General features: G+C 41.6%; 1 protein-coding gene across 3 annotated transcripts in view; it reads right to left on the bottom strand.

Moving 5' to 3' along the window:
- Nucleotides 1-1,366: 1,366 nt before the first annotated feature.
- The window catches only part of eml1 (EMAP like 1), a 249,865-nt gene continuing 231,601 nt past the window's right edge, over nt 1,367-19,630 (bottom strand). For all 3 annotated transcript variants that reach the window (XM_060829259.1, XM_060829258.1, XM_060829260.1), the window contains exons 20-22: nt 17,766-17,861; nt 5,292-5,422; nt 1,367-2,865 (exon numbers count right to left, since the gene is read on the bottom strand). In XM_060829259.1, the coding sequence (XP_060685242.1) occupies nt 2,740-2,865; nt 5,292-5,422; nt 17,766-17,861 (353 nt within the window). In that variant the 3' untranslated portion in view covers nt 1,367-2,739. The remainder of the gene's footprint in view (nt 2,866-5,291; nt 5,423-17,765; nt 17,862-19,630) is intronic.

Genomic DNA, 19,630 nt, shown 5'->3' with positions numbered 1-19,630 from the left:
TGAAATTTTTCCAATTTGTGGGCAATTGGAGACACAGATAGGGGACAAGGGGGTGGCCTTTGAAAGTACCCATATGCCCTTACATCTGAACCCCCTCATCCTATAATCCCTACCCACAAGAAGTGAAAGAGAAAGACCTACTTTTGTGCTGTTAGATACCCTAAGGAGTAGGTCAGATCAATGGTCTTTAGGACCCAGAAATGCCACTAGCAAGGCCTATAAAGGCTTGAGCTTGTCAGCTCTTAACAAGCTGATTGGTGTGGGATTAATTGAGTTTTCTTGGCAGTGCAGATAGTGAGTTAGTCAATGGCTAACACAACAACCTCATATTTAGCCTCTTAACGTGAAATTCACATTCAGATTCATCATGGCGTGAGTGGAGGCCGTTCAGCAGGCTGGGTCCATATTGGCTGTGTGTGGAGCGAACCAGTCACTCCTGTTACTCTGCTCTGTCCTCTTAGCTGTGCAAGTTTATTTCCCTCAAATTGCATCCAATTCTAGTTTGAAATAATTAATTCCATCATCCAAGTATGCAGCCAACTCCAGTCCATTATCACTTATCATTAAAAAATATTCTTCCTCACATACTCTCTACATCTCTTGCCAAAAACTTGAAATCTGGTGTTCTTGGACCCTTACTAATTGCCAACAAATACAGCATCTCTTTGTCTTTGATATTTAACCTGCCATAACCTTTTGAACCTCTATCAAAATCTCCTGTCAACATCCTTCTTCAAAAGAGAACAACCCTAGCTGCTATCACCAAACCTTGGGGTTAAAATCCCTCTTTGCCATCCCTGGAACTATTCTGCTCTGCATTTTTTCAAGGAACTTCACACCCTTTATAAGTGTATTGACTAAAACTGGTTGCAGTACTTTAGTTGGATCCAGAAAGAGCATTATAAAAGTTCAACATAACCCCTTTGCTTTTGTTTGCAATAGATCTATTTGTGAAACCCAAGATTTTATATCTTTTACTAATTACTCTCTGAATATCCTGCCTGGTATGCAAAGACTCCCAGGTTCCCCTTTCCCTATATATTATTTCGATCTGTGCCATTAAGTTAGTGTTGATTGTCCCCATTTCTTCTGCCAAACTGTATCATCTCACACTTGCATGTGTGAAGTTGTATTTACCACTTGACTGTCCATTCTGCTAGCATAGCTATGCGCTATTGCAGTCAATTGATTATCATTCTCAGAGCTCATCACACCTGTCTGTACATTACCTTCAGTGCATGTTATAATTTTACTCTTGCAATCCAATATCAAAGTCACTTATACATGTCATAAGAAGTATTGATCCTTGGGGAATATCACATCTCTCATTCTACAATACAAAACATAAGGCGAGCACAATACACAATTCACTGTCCTGAAACTATTTTTTAATCCAAGCTACATTGACCCTTCAAGGCTGTTACATTATAAATATTATATCATGTCCAGTGATTCTTCTCCCACCCCTGTGTGGTACTCTTAGGTGTAGCCCAGGACTTCATGGTTAGATATTACCTCTTCTTCATTTATATTCCATCCTTTGATAAAAGTACATGGAGTCAGGTTTCACATTTATAAAAACTGGATGTAAATATACAATTTGAACTGTGTTGCATTTCTATTTGTTCATGTTATTTCCAAAATATGGCTACATTAAAGCAATATATGTTTTGTCCAGAATACATTTTTAACATTGTTGATCTCAAATAGGTCAGAGATGGGGAAAAAGTGCACAGACACCTATTCACATTGATACCTTTCAGCAACTTTAATTTATTGACGGTCAGTCACAAAACAAGTCTTTGAACCTTAATGTTAAAGAATGTACCAATAACTTTCATTTTTAAAAATCTCTACATACATTCCAAATGTAAACCGCATATTTCAACTTTGCTGAAAGTGCGAGCTATATCACCAGCCCTACCTAATACCTTTCCTCTTTTTGTCCTCACAATGGGAAAATATCTATGCAAACACCATATTGCTGGGTTGGGGGCGGGGGGGGGTGGCGGATAGGGATGGAGTAGAAGTTGCACAGTCATAGATGTGCAGGTTTTTTCTCTCTGTGAACTGCCTCTGCAGGCTTAGAGTGCATTAGTCAGTGGTTCTGCAGTTACATTGTAACTGTCCTCAAGACAACAGCTCCTTTCAAGGGAAGGGGGAAGAAAATATGCAGCAGCTTCCACCAACGTGACAACTGGAAGTCAACTCTCACCATGCTTCAGGAACAGATTGACAATCAAATACAAAACAGACTGCGACATAAATTTAAGACACATTATACACAAAGCTTGTGTCAATACAAGGAATTTAGTGCATACAGTATTGATGGTAAACAGTTCATTAAAGCTTATTTTAACTTCACAAAATTAAAGGTTGTGTTTACAGATATTTTGTTAGGGTAAACATATAAACAATACTGTACATTACCCTCACTTCACCACAGAGAAACATATTGAAGCCTGTAGAGACCAGGAGCAAGTCTATTTTCTGAAGTGACTGTCAGAACTGTTCAACAATCATGTACCACACACAATGCATCAGTAACCTTGCAGAGGCATGATTTTCCTGAGGTTTAAATAAAATCTTTTGACATTTAACAGAAATGCCAAATCATGGCCTGTAAAAGTGCAGGAACTTCTCTTGCTTTTTTGTTGCAGTTTAAACTTCTGGCAAAAAATCATCCCATGTGTAATATTTGCTGTGACAACCAAGCAAATTTCATGGCAGGAGGCCAGTTTAAATGACCTTCCATTGCATGACACTCATGTCCTTCCCTCCAGTGGAGATCAGCTGACTGTCATCGTGCAGAAAGTTTACACTGGTTACATGACTGCTGTGTCCTCCATACGTGTGACTCGGAGCCTGCAAGGTTAAAAGAAGAATATTGATATGTTTGATCAGTTAACTGTGAATTAATGTTGCAAGAAAAGTAAATTATAACTCTCCTGCATCAAAACGTTGTGAGACAAATGGAGACCTGAGCTTACTTGAATGCTGAAGGGACAGATATCAATCAAGTGCAGATTTTGCTAATTCACTATGAAGGAGTTCAACTGCCACCAACTACAACCCCTGCCCACACCATAACCAGGAAACTATCCATCCTTAGGGTCACCAACACTGGGTGGCCGAATTCCTGGCAGCTTACTCACATGATACTAGATGTTATCTACTCATATAACATGTGTCCACAATTTGGAAACTAGTATTATATTTAGGTTTTACACATTACAAACTTTTCTCGAATTATTCTATCTAAGGAGGACATTAATTAGGCCACTTTTGGAACACTGTGTACAATTCTGGTCTCCCTGCTATAGGAAGGATGTTGTGAGACTTGAAAGGATTCAGAAAAGATTTACAAGGATGTTGCCGGGCTTGGACGGTTTGAGCTAGAGTGAGAAGCTGAATAGGCTGGGGCTAGTTTACCTAGAATGACAGAGGATGACGGGTGACCTTGTAGATGGTCATGAGGGGTATACATAAGATGAATAGCTAAGGTCTTTTCTCCAGGGTAGTGAAGTCCAAAACCAGAGGGCATAGATTTAAGGTCAGAGGGGAAAGACTTAAAAGGGACCTAAGGGGCAACTTTTTCATGCAGAGGGTGGTGCATGTATGAATGAGCTGCCAGAGGAAGGAGTGGAGGTTTGTACAATTACAACATTTAAAAGGCATCTGGATAGGTACATGAATAGGAAGGGTTTAGAGGAATATGGATTAAATGCTGGCAAATGGGACTGGATTAATTTAGGATATCTGGTCAGCATGGACAATTGGACCAAAGAGTCTGTTTCCATGCTGTACAGCTCTATGACTCTAACTATGACAGACCTTTGTGGTCTTTTTTTTATACCTGGAACTTTTCTAAGCTACCTGTATCTTTTATCTGAATCCTACTTTAGTGTTAGATATCCAGTAGGAGAAAGTGAGGACTGCAGATGCTGGAGATCAGAGCTGAAAAATGTGTTGCTGTAAAAGCACAGCAGGTCAGGCAGCATCCAAGGAGCAGGAGAATCGACGTTTCGGGCATAAGCCCGTCTTCAGGAATGAGGAAGGTGTGCCAAGCAGGCTAAGATAAAAGGTACTCAATACTGGTAGAGCTGAAAATGTGTTGCTGGAAAAGCGCAACAGGTCAGGAAGCATCCAAGGAGCAGGAGAATCGACGTTTCGGGCATGAGCCCTTCTTCAGAAATCAATACTGGTAGAGCCATTTTATGAATTCTAAAAGGGCCACACCATCTGATCCATGAAAACATTCCCTTTTAAATCTACTGTGCTCATTTCAGTGAAATACTCAGCTGTCTCAGCTGTAAAGGGGTTTGAAACTCTTTGAAATGATGTGTAAAATATATTAATATATACAATGAAGCTTAAATTTCTGAATCTTCTGATGCAAGAATAAGGATAAACAGCAATGCACAAGACACAGGAAGAAATGTAATTACGAGAAGATCAGATTTTGCACATTAAAGAGTTGTATAAATTGGTAAAACATTTAGACCCCATAATCTACAAATCTTTCCCCATTGCTCCAATTAAACAGCCCACAAAATAGCAGGTACTTAATTAAGCTAGGGCTCCTTCATTTCAAGGGCAAACCATCCAGCTGTCTCTTAAATAGTAAGAGGTCCCAGACAGAATGTGATTTCCCTACCACCAGGTGTCACCACTCCTTAGGTTCATTCAAGACTCATTGAATAGCTTGCAACTTTGAATGTTGACTGGACACTTATTGGGCTAGGGAAGGTCAGATTGAACCTGAACAATGAATCCCACAGGCTGAGTTGACAACAGAGATTCCATATCTAATTGCTAAGCAAGCACTAGAGATAAGGCTGAAGTGACACATGGCCAGCATAGCCCATTGTACGGCAATACTTCTGGCTGACCCACAATTTCTTGCTATATTGGTTTTTGGCCTTTATTCACTCATTTTGTTAAATGACTGCAGATCCATGACTTAGGCTGCAGAAGCCAATACAGCACTTTCCTGATTGTTGTTTTATTAGACAACAATAGATTCAGTTGTCCACTGGAAATTAATGGGGCAGACGGAGTACAAACTCCCAGCCAGATCTTATAGAGTCTGACAACATTACATTCGATTGCAGACACCTAATATCTCGAGTCCTGGGAGCATATCACTTAGGTTGGCCCTGAAAATATGAATGGATAATAAGGAAAACAACCTAAAGCAGAGAAGAAATGTTGTAACAGAAGGGGATGAAATTCTTCGAAAACTTAAGTTCAACATTGATATGAAGAATTTAGTAAAAGTAAAGTCATACCCTGGCTTGTGAACATGGACATGAAAACAGATGCACTTTGCCAAAGTCATCACCTGTAGACAAAAGTTTTTTATCGTTGGATCTACACACAGCATTGATGTCAGTTCCATCTGATCCTTCAGGCCAGACTCCTGCAACACACAAGGTGCAGTAGATGGTGGTTACAAATTTAGAACTCTTTTGTCTTCGACTTCTAAAACGGTATTTGTTGCCTATCCCTCATTGCCCTGGAGAAGATGGTGGCAAGCAGCCTCTGGAACCACTGCATTCCATCTGGTGGAGGTACATCCACTGTGCTGTTCGCAAAGGAGCTTTGGAATTGTGATCCAGCAACAGTGAAGGAATAGCGACATAGCTGCAAGTCAGGACATTGCATGGCTTGGAGCAGAACTGCAGGTAGTGGTGTGTCCATGTGCTTGCTGCTCTTGTTCTTTGAGGTGGCTGAGATTGCAGATTTGGAAAGTGCAATCTAAACAAAACCTTAGTGAGTTATTGCAGCACATCCAATAGATAGAAAACACTTGAAGTTGGTGATGGAGGGACTGAATGTTTAAATTGGTGAATGGGCTGATGAAATGGGCTGCATTGTCCTGGATAGTGTTGAGCTTCTTCAGTGTTGGAGCTCTACACATTCAGGTCAGTGGAGAGTTTTCCATCACATTTACCTGGACTTGGCATTTTTTAATATAAATATTTTTATTGAGAAAAAGATTTTGAATTTTTTACAAAAGTATAAAATTACTACAAAATAATAGAACAACCTTGCAATGTAACATCAATAACAGTAAACAAACTACTACTCTACACCACAAACAATCTGAGAGGAAAAAACTCTACACAAACTACAACTCAATAAATAACTAAATCAAAACACAAAGGAACTAAATTAAACTGAGTTGAACCAAGGCAAATTACATTAAATTACGTTACATTGTAACACTCAGTGTAATCCCACCAAAGCTCCCTATCAGCAAGACCATCAGTTGGTATTCCCGTATTTGTTTAGAATTCTTCTTCCCAGAGTCCCCAGGCCACCAGACACAGCCCTCATGGCTACACAAAGGCCTTAACCAAGATAGCCAATAAGTCCACATCTATATAGTTCAAAAAGGGCCACCACATCCTATAAAACGTTCAGTTTTCTGGTGCACCATACTTGTAAGGAAATCCAGGGAGACCTACACCACCCCAAGAGTTCTGGGGGATTTTCCGATACCCAGCTCATCAGAATGTTCTTCCTTGCACAAAATGATAGAATATTAAAGTTTCTTCCGGTGCATGTCCAAAGAGGGGAGATTCGACAAACCCACGAGGAGGGACACCGGATCTACTTTGACCTCGGTCCCCAGGACCCATTCCAGAACTCGCTAAAGTGCCCCAATACCTACGAAGCTTGTGTCATGACCACAGGCAATGAGTAAGAGTACCAACATCTATTTTACATTTTGGGCACATTGGGGACGCTCCTGTTTTAAATTTCACAAACCGCTCCAGTGCCAAATAAACCCTGTGGAGTACCTTCAACTGCATAGCCTGTGTCCTTTTGCAAATCAAAATCTTCCATATGTTCTCACAAATACCCTCCCACTCCTCTGGTGAGACTGCCATCCCCAAAACCTGAGCATAGATTCCACACAACCGCATGATGTCCCGCGAGACACGACCTCCTAATAAATGATAGAGGGTGCTGACCAAGAGAGTGCCCGTGGACTGAAGCACTCTCCTCTCCATATCTGACTTTAAGGGACTAACCATTAATGTCGTTTTTTTTCTGCATAAAGTCCCTAATCTGAAAGAGGTCCCTCCTAAATAGCTCAGCTGCTTGAAAGACATCATGAACTCCCCATCAAATAAATCTCCCAAACAGGAAATTCCTCTGGACTCCCAGAACCTAAAGCCAGAATCTATCGCTCCCGGCCAGAATCCTACCAATTCTACTATTGAAGTAAAAGCGGAAGTTTTTTTGTAAATTGCCCTCACTTTGTTGCATCATTTCCATGCTTTAACTGTGTTAAGGGCAATCAAGTTTCTGCAATGTCTATTACAGAAACTCATCTTGTCCATGAACATTGGATTAATGAGGGGACATTTCGCCTGGGAGCCCTCGATGTCCAGCCAGATTGATCGCAGATTCTGGCCAGCCCAATCAGCCACACAGGACAGCAGGGAACTTAGTTGGTACTTCTTAAAGTCTGGAAAATCCACACTCCCTATCCCCTGCGGAAGATGCAATTTGGCAAGCATAATAAGAGACCGCCTGTGATGCCAGATAAAAGAGACAAGCCAACTGTTAAGCCTTCGTAGTGCTTGCCTATACTTCAATATATAACACTGCCACCCACCTGGAAAAGGCCCTCCAAGGCCAAACCATTCCAGCACATAAAAGAGGCATGGCCAGTCCACCTGGTCAAACACTTTCTCTGCATCCAGGGAGACTACCAAGCCTGGAAACGATCCTTGCTGGCACACCTAAGTCATATTTAGCACTCTCCTAATACTATTAGAGGATCTGCGATCCCTAATAAACTGTCTAGGTAGGTATTTACAATGAAGGGCACGATCTTCTCCAGCCTCAACACCAACATTTTTGATAAAATATTAAAGTCCACGTTTAATAATGATATGGGGCTATACAAGTGCAATCCTCTGGAGCTTTCCCTCTCTTGAGAATAAGAGAAATATTTGCTTCCCTCAGAGAGGATGGGAGGCAGCCCTGATTGTATGAGTAATTGTACATATCCAACAGTGGATCAGCCAACGTCTATAAACTTCTTATCAAACTCATTCAGAAATTCATCTGGGCCGGGCGCCTTACCACTCTGGAACTGCCTCACCACCTCCTGTATCTCTTGGATTGTCAGAGGGACATTCAAAAGAGATGCCTGCTCTGAAGTTACACCTGGGAGATCCAAGATCTTAAAAAAGTACTCCATCTTCGCCAATCTGTCCTCACAGCACTCCGACAGGTACAACCCAGAGTAGAACATCCTGAATGCTGCATTAATCTTTTTGGGATTGCAGGTGGTAGTACCAGAACCCCCTCTAGTGGATGTGATAGATTGGGGGGCACGCTTCCTTCTGGCCAAATATGCCAAACACCTACCCAGTTTATTACCATACTCAAATAACCTCTGTTTCACAAAGGAAGTCTCCCTCTTTGCTGTCTAGGTGAATGCAGCATTCAGAGCAGCCTAGAGGACTGTAATCCACTGCATCTTAGTTACAGACAGTCTGTCAAAGTATGCTGTCTCAGATGCCTTCAGCCGAGCCTCGAGCAAACGTTGCTGCTCTCCCCTCTTACACTTCCGGGTCACCAAATAAGAAATAGGCAAACCCCTTGCATAGGCCTTGGCAGTCTGCCAGAGCACCGATGGATTAATGACCGTAAACTAATTAATTTCCCAGAAAAATTTTAAATTCCATCAAAAAATACTCAATGAACTTGTTATCTTTCAGGTGGAAAGGATCCATACACCAGTGCTACAAGCCTGTCCCATCGTCACTGGCCTTAACCTCCATGTACACTGCTGCATGATCGGAAATGGCTATGTTCCCAATTCTACAGGATAGCACCGACTTCATAAAGGCTGATGGGGCAAAAAACATATCAATCCTAGTGTAGCACTTGTGTGGGTTAGAAAAAAAGGTCAAGTCCTTACCCTCAGGGTGAAGACACCTCCACTCGTCCACCAACCCCAACTCCCTGTTCAGGTCCACCAGCTGCCTGGATTGCGGGAACACACCCGTGAGATCCCTAGGCATCCTATCCACCTTGGGGTCCTTAAGTTGGTAAAAGCCTTCCCCTATAATTGTATGATGCACTCCAAGGACCATCAACCTGGAGAGTGCATTCATTAAGAATTTGAGGGGGGGGGGGGGTGCCAGAGGACAATATACATTCAAAATCCCATACTTCTCTCCATGTATTAAAGCTTTAAGAATCAGAAAGCACCCACATTCATCCTTAATTTGGTCTAACAACAGAAATGGTAGATTCTTCTGAATGGGTATGGCTACTCCTCCACCTTTTCGAACTAAAGGATGAAAAGAATCACCTGGCCGAACCCTCCCTGCTGTAACTTTAAGTGCTCTTTATCAGTTAGATGTGTTTCTTGCAGCAAGGCGACATCGACCCTTTCCTTTCTAGGGCTTGAAAGTATTTGTCTCTTAATCGGTGAATGACTCCCCTTAATGTTCCAGGTGCACCATTCAAACCAGCAATTAGCCATAGCCATCCGACGCAGTCTGTGACCCCTCTGGGAGGAAGACTCATTTATAGCACGCCGAGTGAAAATAGTCAACAGTTCATATAACCTTGAAAATACAACTACAAAAACTACCAAATAAAAACTTCTCACAACTCCTTCTACAATGAACCAACATATAACACAAATAAAAGGAAACTTGCCCCCTTGCCCACAGGGGGCATCCATACTACTCACTAATCCCTCCATGGCTCTTTCTCGCTGAAGCCACGCCCCTAACCCAAAAAGAACAAAATATATAAAAGTCACACATATCTTACAACAAGAAAATCAAAAGTGGACATTCAACCCTTCCCATCCATACTTTGACTCTAGGCAGTTTTATTAATAATGAATGAGCCACCTTCCCCCCACCGCAATCCCCCCCCCGTCTCCACCACAGTACTAAACAAAGAGAGAAACAAAAAGGGAATGATAGTAAAACAAAGGATAATGGGAGGGGACAAAGAAGGGAGAGGAGAGAGAAAGAAGTAAAAGGGAAGACCCTCACATATTAACAAGACAAAACCAGGTAAACCAGGCAAACTACAGAGAAAACAAAGTGAACACAATTGTCCATATTATTTGAGCCACCAGTTTATTTTCAGTTGTCCAGGAAGTCTTTTCCGGTAGTCAAAATTAAACATGAACCCTCCATGGCTGAAACGTAATATTGCCAGATATCTTACAGAGAACTAAATATTCAAGTCCCTCAGCCTCTGTTTTGCCTCATCAAAGGCCTTCTTCTTAGATCACGGCTGCAGAAAAGTCTTTAAAGAATATAACTCTTGATTCTTTATATACCTGAGCCTGTGGATCCTTCCCCAGTGCTCCAACAGCTTCCAGCATCATTTCCTTTTCTCTATCATGCTGGAGTAGCAGTAGGACCAGGTGGGGACGCTGGTCCAATCCAGGCCTGTGCACTGCGACCTGGTGGGCCCGCTGGACCTGCATCCCGTCCGCCTCGATGTCCAGCTTCAAAAACTGCAGGAGCCATTCCTCCAAGAAGCTGATCAGCTGGTCTCCCTCTTCCCACCCTGGCAGTGACTTTTGAAGTTGTCAAACTGCTCAACTAAGGCCCGTACCTGCCGCTCCAAGGCCTGGACCCGGCCCTCCAAAGATTCCACCGTGGTTTTGGAAGCTGCGGCCCGCTGCTCCGCCTCCATGCTGGATCTCCTGGTCACGCTTCTGCAGCATGGCCAAGATTGGTTCCAGTTTGGTCCAGGTCTCCTTTATCGCTGAATCGATCTTCACTCAAAGTTTCATGAACTCCGAGACCAGGCTCTGCTCCACAGATAAGACCCCAGGAATGTTCACAGAGGCCGCGGGCTTGTCCGGTATTGCAGGGGAGTGCCATACTTGTTGCGATTCTCACGGTCCTTTTCCCATAGTCATTTTTGTTTCTTTAAAAAAAGCACTGAAACTAATAAATAACAGTTCTAGGGGCTTAAAACCAGCGATTTACACCACAATGGGTAAAAAGGCACTACTTTATCTGGGTTTCTGGGCAGAGCCTAGCAGGGCAGACCTACTGGATTGCCGCCATCTTGGATCTCCCAGCGAACTTGGCATTTTAAGTACTCATCCAGATGCTTCTTAAATTTTGCAAGAGTATCTGCCTCTACCACCCTCTCAAGTAGCATATTTCACCCTTTGAAATTCGAATCCCTACAGCCCAAGTCCACACTGACCCTCTAATGAGTAACCCACCCAGACACAATCCCTTACTGTATATTAACTCCTGACTAATGCACCTAACCTACACATTCCTGAATACTATCATGGCCAATTTAACTAACTGGCACATCTTTAGATTGTGGGAAGAAACCCCGCAAACATGAGGAGAACGTGTAAACAGACAGTCACCCATGACTGGAATTGAACCCAGGCCTTTGGCGCTATGAGGCAACAGTGCTAACCACTGAGCCACTGTGCTGCCCCCTGGGTGAAAGAATCTTTTCTCATATCTCTGCTAAACCACTTGCTCCTCACCTTAAACATATGCCCTCTGGTCTTAGACACATCTGCCCTGGGGAAGAGATTCTCATAATCTACCCTGGCTATGCCTTTCATAATTTTATAAACCTCACCAGATCCTCCTTCTCTGCTCCAAGGAAAACAAATCCAGCTCATCCAGTCTTTCCTCATAACTGACACTTTTCACCCCAGGTAACATCCTAGTGAATCTCCTCTCTGCACGCTCTTCAGTGCAATCACACCCTTCCAATAGTGTGGCGACCAGGACAGCACACAGTATTCCACCTGAGATCTAATCAATGTGAGTTGTAACAAGATGGCCTTGCTCCTACATTCTACACCCCAGGCAAGTACCTCATATACCTTCTTACCATCCGGTCTACCTGTGCTGGCACCTTCAGGGATCTATGTACACACAGGTCCCTTTGTTCCTCAGTACTCCCTACGAACCTGCCATTCATTTGTATATCTTCCCTGATTAGATCTCCCAAAATGCATCACCTTGCACTTATCAGGATTAAATTCTATTTGCCATTGCTTTGCCCAATTTACCAGCTGATCAGTATCAGACTGTAGCCTGAGATCATCCTCCACATTATCAGTAAACTACCAATTTTCATATCTTCTGCAAATTTGCTAATTATACCATTACATTCACATCCTAGTCACTAAGGTACATACAGAGCAAAGGTACCAGCACTGATCCTTGTGGCACACTGCTAATCGCAGCCTTCCAATTATAAAAACAACATTCCACATCACTATTTACCTTCAATTTGCAAGACAATTCTAGATCGTATTTGCCAATTTGCTTTAGATCCCATGAGCTCTTACGTTCTGGTCTGGCCTTCTGTGTGACCCGTGTCAAAGGCCTTACTGAAGTCCATGCACACCACATCAACTACATTACCTTTATCAATATATTCAGTCACGTTTTCAAAAACCTCAATTAAATTAGTCAGACAACATCACTTTCTACTAAATGAGTGCTGTGTCGCTGATCAATCACTCCCTTTCCAAGGATTGATTAATCCTGTCCTTCAGAATCTTTTCCAATAACTTCCCCTCCACTGACATCAGACTAACTGGTCTATAATTATCTGGCCTCTCCCTGCTGCCCTTCCTGAACAAAGGAACCACATTATGTTCCCAATTCCTTCGTCTCCACAGCATCTGCTCCCAGGAGGACCAGTTCCAATACCACACAATCCAGATGGCCTCCTTCTTCAAAGACCACAATTTCCCTCCAGACGTGATCGACGATGCTCTCCACCACATCTCCTCCACTTCCCGCTCCTCCGCCCTCAAGTCCCACCCCTCCAATCGCCACCAGGACAGAACCCCACTGGTCCTCACCTACCACCCCACCAACTTCCATATACATCGTATCATCCGTCGTCATTTCCATCACCTCCAAACGGACCCCACCACCAGGGATATATTTCCCTCCCCTCCCCTATCAGCGTTCCGAAAAGACCATTCCCTCCGTGACTCCCTCGTCAGGTCCACACCCCCCACCAATCCAACCTCCACTCCCAGCACCTTCCCCTGCAACCGCAAGAAATGCAAAACTTTCACCCACACCTCCTCCCTTACTTCCCTCCAAGGCCCCAAGGGATCCTTCCATGTTTGCCACAAATTCACCTGCACCTCCACACGCATCATTTACTGCATCCGCTGCACCCGATGCGGCCTCCTCTATATTGGGGAGACAGGCCACCTGCTTGTGGAACGTTTCAGAGAACACCTCTGGGACACCTGGACCAACCAACCCAACCACCCCGTGGCTCAACATTTCAACTCCCCCTCCCACTCCACCAAGGACATGCAGGTCCTTGGACTCCTCCATCGCCAGACCATAGCAACACGATGGCTGGAGGAAGAGTGCCTCATCTTCTGCCTAGGAACCCTCCAACCACAAGGGATGAACTCAGATTTCTCCAGTTTCCTCATTTCCCTTCCCCCCACCTTGTCTCAGTCCCAACCCTCGAACTCAGCACCACCTTCCTAACCTGCAATCTTCTTCCTGACCTCTCCCCCCCCACCCCCACTCCAGCCTATCACCCTCACCTTAACCTTTTTCCATCTATCGCATTTCCAATGCCCCTCCCCCAAGTCCCTCCTCCCTACCTTTTATCTTAGCCTGCTGGACACACTTTCCTCATTCCTGAAGAAGGGCTCATGCCCGAAACGTCGATTCTCCTGCTCCTTGGATGCTGCCTGACTTGCTGCGTTTTTCCAGCAACACATTTTCAACCACATTATGTGACAATTATATGGCTTTGAGAGGTGTATTTTGTCCTTATTTTTAAAGAGAGCTTTTGAGCCAGAGGTGCCAAGTTGATTATTTCAAGCCGATCATCTGGCATTTCATCTGTGGCCAGCACGGCCCCAGCAAACACTTCCCTTGCCTCCCATAGCAGCCTGGGATACAGCTCATCAGGCCCTAGAGATTTGTGCAACTGTATGTCCATTAAAATACCGAATACCTTCTTCTAATTAATCTTAACATATTCAACAATATCATATCGCACCTACAATGTCACTCCTTTGTGAATACAGATGAGAAATATTTGTTTAAGACCTCACCTTCCTGAGGCTCCATGCACTGGTTACCCCTCTGGTCTCTAATAGGTCCCACCCTTTCCCTGGTAATCCTCTTCCTCTTAAAATATTCATAAAAAGCCATGGTGTTTTTCTTGATCCCATCTGCCAAAGATATTTTCTGAACCCTCTTTTCCCTCCTAATTTTCTTTTCAAGCAACCTCCTACACACTCTATACTTTTGAAGGTCCTTCCATGTTTTTGATGTGACATATGCTTCCTTCTTTTTCTTTATCAAACTCTCGACATCCCTGATATCCAGGGTTCCGTGGATGTGCTGCCCTTGCCCTACACTCTTAGAAGAACATGTTGGTTGTGAATTCTTACTGTACTACTTTTAAAAGACTCTCACTATTCAAATGGAGACCTACTTGCAAGTAGCTGCTCCCAGTCTACATTTGCCAGATCCTGTCTAATGACACTGAATTGGCCTTCCCCCAGTTTAGATACTTAACTTCCGCACTATCATTATTCCTGTCCGTAATTACTTTTAACAACGTTTTCTTTACTTTCTTAGTTCCCCAAAATTTCCCTTTCTTATCCATTAGAGATATTATGGAAAATAGCTGCAGTAGAACACTCTTTAGAACAACCAGCTAAAAATGTTTTGCTTTATGTTCACCAAAGGACATGAATGTAAATATGTGTTCGTCCAAATGTAATTTTTAATGCTTCATTTGCCCTTTAGCAGTCTCTGCTTTAGACGATATCATTTCATTCCAGTAGTTGGAACTGGTATCCTGTCGAGTCAAAATATACAGTTCACCTGACCAGTCAAGCTTCTAAGTACTCCATTTTTTTCTAGTTATAACCTTATCTTTCTATGATAGCCTAGTAGATTAAAAGGTATGGCAGTAACACTCTCTTATTAAGATTATTCTTTAAAATTGGATTTATCTTATAAATAATAGATGTTATAAATTCCACAGTAACTATAACCCATTAAGAAATCATCAACATGTATCATGAAGATGTCTGAAAGCGTTGTATATGATTCCAATAAAGTATTGTGCCATTCCCCTTTAACTGAGCACAACCTATTTGCAGCGTAGCAGATCTCACCATAATTACAACATCCTTAAAGTTCATTAAGGCCATCATTGCATTTATTTGTTTTCCATAGTTTTTCTTCCACATTTCCTGCCTCTTTAGATATTTTTAGAAGTACTTACATTTGAAAAATATTGCTTTGCAGAAATGCAGGTTTTATGTCAAATGGCCTAAACTGAAAGTATGACAAAAAAAAGCAGCAAATATTTTAAGCTTTGATTTCCAGCTGTGGGAGAAACCATTCCAACAACTGTATTACCAAGTGACTCTTCAAAATCCACAACATCTCATCGTGTTCTAGCCTTAGGGCTCTCTACAAGGGACTTTTTCAGTATAAATGCGACAAGGTTGATTAACCCTTATCTGGAACTTCAAAATAAACTCCAAACTCACTTCAACTCCCCTTTATTTTACCTCTTTTACTATCTTATCTTCAGACAATCAAGCTGCTTTGTCCAGGTCAGTGTTAAGCTTCTTGTTCAGACAGATGGAGAATATTGCAAAATATTCCTGATATGTGCCTTGTAGATGGAAGAGACACAGTTAGGAATCAAGAGGAGAGCTACCTGCCACAAAATGTCTCGCTTTTGCCCTGCTCTTGTAGCCACAGTATTTATATGACTAGTCCAGTTCAGTTTCTTGTCAATGGAAACCCCAGGATATTGATAGTGAGAGATTCAGCAAGGGATGGTAGTTAAGATTCTCCCTTCTTGGGAATGCTCACTGCCTGGCACTTGTATGGCATGAATGCTACTTGCCACTTATCAGCCCAGGCCTTGTCAAGGATTGCTTACAGTTTCTGAGGTGTTGCAAATGGTGGTGAACATTGTGCAATCAATGGCAAACAGGTTGACGTCTGACCTTATGATGGAGAGTAGGTCATTGATGAAGCTGTCGAAAATGTTTTGACCTTGTTCACTACCCTGAGAAACTCCTGTTGTGATGTCCTGGACAGAGATGATTGACCTCCCGCAACCACAACTATCTTCCTTTGAGCCAGGTATGACTGTGGAGAGTTTTTCTCCTAATTCCCATTGACATAGTTTTGCCAGAGTTCACTGAAGCTACTCTCAATGTGACCTTGATGTCAAGGGTAGACAGAGTGGAATTCATCTCTAGAATTCAACTCTTTTGGCCATGTTTGGACCAAGGCCGAATGAGGTCAGGAGCCAAGTGGCCCTGGCGGAAATGAAATTGAGTCTAATTTCAATTTGCCAGTGTCTTTTTCTGTAAGTCACATAGTCGCCATACTTCTCCATTCAGTAGAAGCCACTGGATTATATGTCATGAGCTCCCTGTCTGGACAATGGGCCTGTGGCTCTATTTTCTCATATTACACAATCCAGTCTTTGACTGCATTCCACTGATCAGGATCCTCATTATAAAACACAAGAGCACATGAAGTTCAAAGTATCCTGCTTACTTCTATCAGATCCTCAGAGTGTGAGATTTCATAACAGTAATTGTGATTGATTATAAGGAATGAATGTTAACAGTTTGAGTCCATGTTTGATCAGTCATCCCCATTACCTTATCAGGACTTTTTGGTTTCCTGTAACCTATTTTTTAATTTTACACTTAATGTCCTAAATTCGAGTCTACCTTAGATGGTTTCATAAACTGGGCAAGATTGTCACTCATGAGGTGGAAGCTCAGGTCCAGAAATTTCCTAAATGTTCAGGTATAGCCTCAGGAAAGTGAGTGCTGATATTAGCAGATGGGATGACCCCCATTGTCCCCATTGTACTAAAGGCTGTGAGACCTTCCAGCACTCTCCACTTATCCCCCACCATGCTATCTCCATGGTCAGATGTCATCTCTATGCCTGCTTAACTAGTGTGTACAATGTATAAAATTAATGATCCATATAATAATATTTAAATGCTGATTAAAGAAGTCCATTCGTAAATCTACTTTGAAGAACACCTCTGCTTTTACAATCGTATTAATGTCTCAATGAGACATTGTCATTCATAGTTTCAATAACAGAAGTTTTACCCTGCTTCACCACACCCAATATTGTCCAAATAAACATGTAGATATTGAAAATACAAATCAAAGAAAGAATAACTTTTTCTAATCTTATAAAATTGTCATTCAATCAATGCTAACTCTACTTCAGCCTATGTAAACTGACAGCTGTTGAGCGAACCATTAATGAGTTTCAGAGCTCAGCTACGCCTTTATTCTGAGACTGTCTTGAGAAACAGACACCAGGGCACCTGCTTTGTTGATATAATTGTTGGATGGTTTGATTATGAATGCTTGACTGAGTTCCAAAGATGCACTTCCCAACTCAGTCATCACAGTTTCAAAAACAATTGAAACACAATTGAATCCACTGTTAAAGCCCAGCAATATAATAATATAAATTCTATAATATGCAGGCTCAAAGTATCAGGTAGCAACACTAGAGCACAAGATAGCATGTACCACTATAACACCAGATAGCACTATTGCTAGAGTAGGAGACACTTTACAGTATCAAAATATCAGATAACCATAAGTCATTCAAAAAGATGGGTATATTTGTTGCTACAGTAAAGCTTCAGTGTTGTTGTAAGTGTTCATACTAAAGATGAATGAGCACAATACTTACCAAAAACATGAAATCCTAATGTGCAGGTATAAGTGGCCCACTCAACATCCCTGACCTGCTCAACACTCACCACTTGCTTGCAGACTGATGGCATCCCTGTCCATGAAAAACAAAGTAAAATTCTAGGATTCAATCACACTGGAGTGAATGGTAAGTAACGAATATTATCACTCTGCTTTGTAAACCGCAGGCTATTCTAGAATCATTTTAAGCCATAAAGCAAGACATTCAAGACACTAAACATGCTTCTGTCAGGTCATCCTTATAATGGGGATGTTTACTGTTATAGCACAAATCATACAAATCCATTTAAGTGCAGACTGAAATCATGAGGACTAACTTTAATTCACTCAAAATCAATTCATTTGCACATGATTAAAACGGAGTCCACAACAGTATCAATACTCAAAATGAGAATAAGTCTTAACAAGTAAATGCCTACCTCTATTTGTTAGATAATATTCTCTCCCAGACTTCACTAACACCTTCATTACCTTGCAATCTCTACCATATAGAAAGTCAAGGACAAGTATGTGCCTGAGAACACTATCTAAATTATCCCTCAAGTCACACACCATCCCAAACTGAACTTATTTTGCACTTCTTTAATAAAGCAAGGTCAAAATGTTGGAATGCCCAGCTAACAGCACTGAGGCTTGCTAACACACTCAAAATCTCTGGAATGAATAAGAAAAGTAAAAGAAAGCTTGCAGTAGATATTGATCTCTATCAACCCTCGCCCTCAGATAATAAGTGCTTATATTTTTAATGGCCTGTGGGTTGTAGGAGAAGCAATGCTAGTGTTATGATCCCAGCTGATTTTATTACTGGACAAATCAGATCCCAAACTGAATTCTGGTTTGATGGATCATTTTTTGTTTGTTTTATTTAGTAAGTGATCCTTCACTGAAATACCAATGTACAGTGCTGCAGATTTGGTTTATAACAATCAAGTATAAGTTTAGTACGTGAAAGAAATAAAGATAATATAGAATAAACCAAGCTACTTATGTATAATACAAATTGAAATATTTCACACAGTAAAAATAATTCCCATCTATTCCAACCTCATATCTTTACAGTAATCTGACAATGCACAATGTTTGCTTCTCTATCATAATTTTAGATTTAATTTAACTGTTGCTTTCAATTCCTGGCCTTGAGAATTTGGTATCCTCTTTCTTAACAAGTCACACAATTGATTTTAGACTTTGATAATATGAATAACCCCTTCAGGATTCCAACGCAGACTGGTACTTTCAAAGTAAAATCCTTAGTCTAAGGTAACCTGTTTCCAAGAGTTCTAAATTAACTTCTTTCTCTAGATGAAAATATTTCATGCACCGAACTTCAAGCAGGACCTCTGCAAATCTTCTTTCCACGCTATGGGATTTTCCTCGGAGAGAAAAAAAAATTCTGATCCTTCTAAACAGAAAACAAGCTAATAGTCCTAGATGTTCATTCCGTAAATGTTAATTCTTTCACTCATAAAACTTTTCCAATGCAAATAAAGACCCATTACCACTTCAGGAGCACTGTCCCTCATACTTTTTTTAAAAAAGATCATGGCTTCAGAATTATTGACAAGCTAATCACTAAACAGCTCATGCACACAAGGCCAAAACCCACATGCTACTTGTTCAAAATTCAAACTCAAAAATAAATTATATTAAAAATATATATAAATGCACACTTTGTATTACATTTGGGTTAATGGTCAAAACATACAATTATACAGAATAAATGGATCAGCAACTTCTGTTGATTATACATACATATTTAAACACAAATCTGCTATTCAATAAATCTGCTGCTCCACAAACAGCAGTACTTTGGTACTTTGCATGTAGATTCAACATTATAAC

Source organism: Hemiscyllium ocellatum, chromosome 8 (genome assembly GCF_020745735.1).
Source record: "Hemiscyllium ocellatum isolate sHemOce1 chromosome 8, sHemOce1.pat.X.cur, whole genome shotgun sequence".
Taxonomy (NCBI): domain Eukaryota; kingdom Metazoa; phylum Chordata; class Chondrichthyes; order Orectolobiformes; family Hemiscylliidae; genus Hemiscyllium; species Hemiscyllium ocellatum.
Note: the sequence above shows the minus strand (reverse complement) of the source record. Positions and strands in the feature narration are given on the sequence as shown.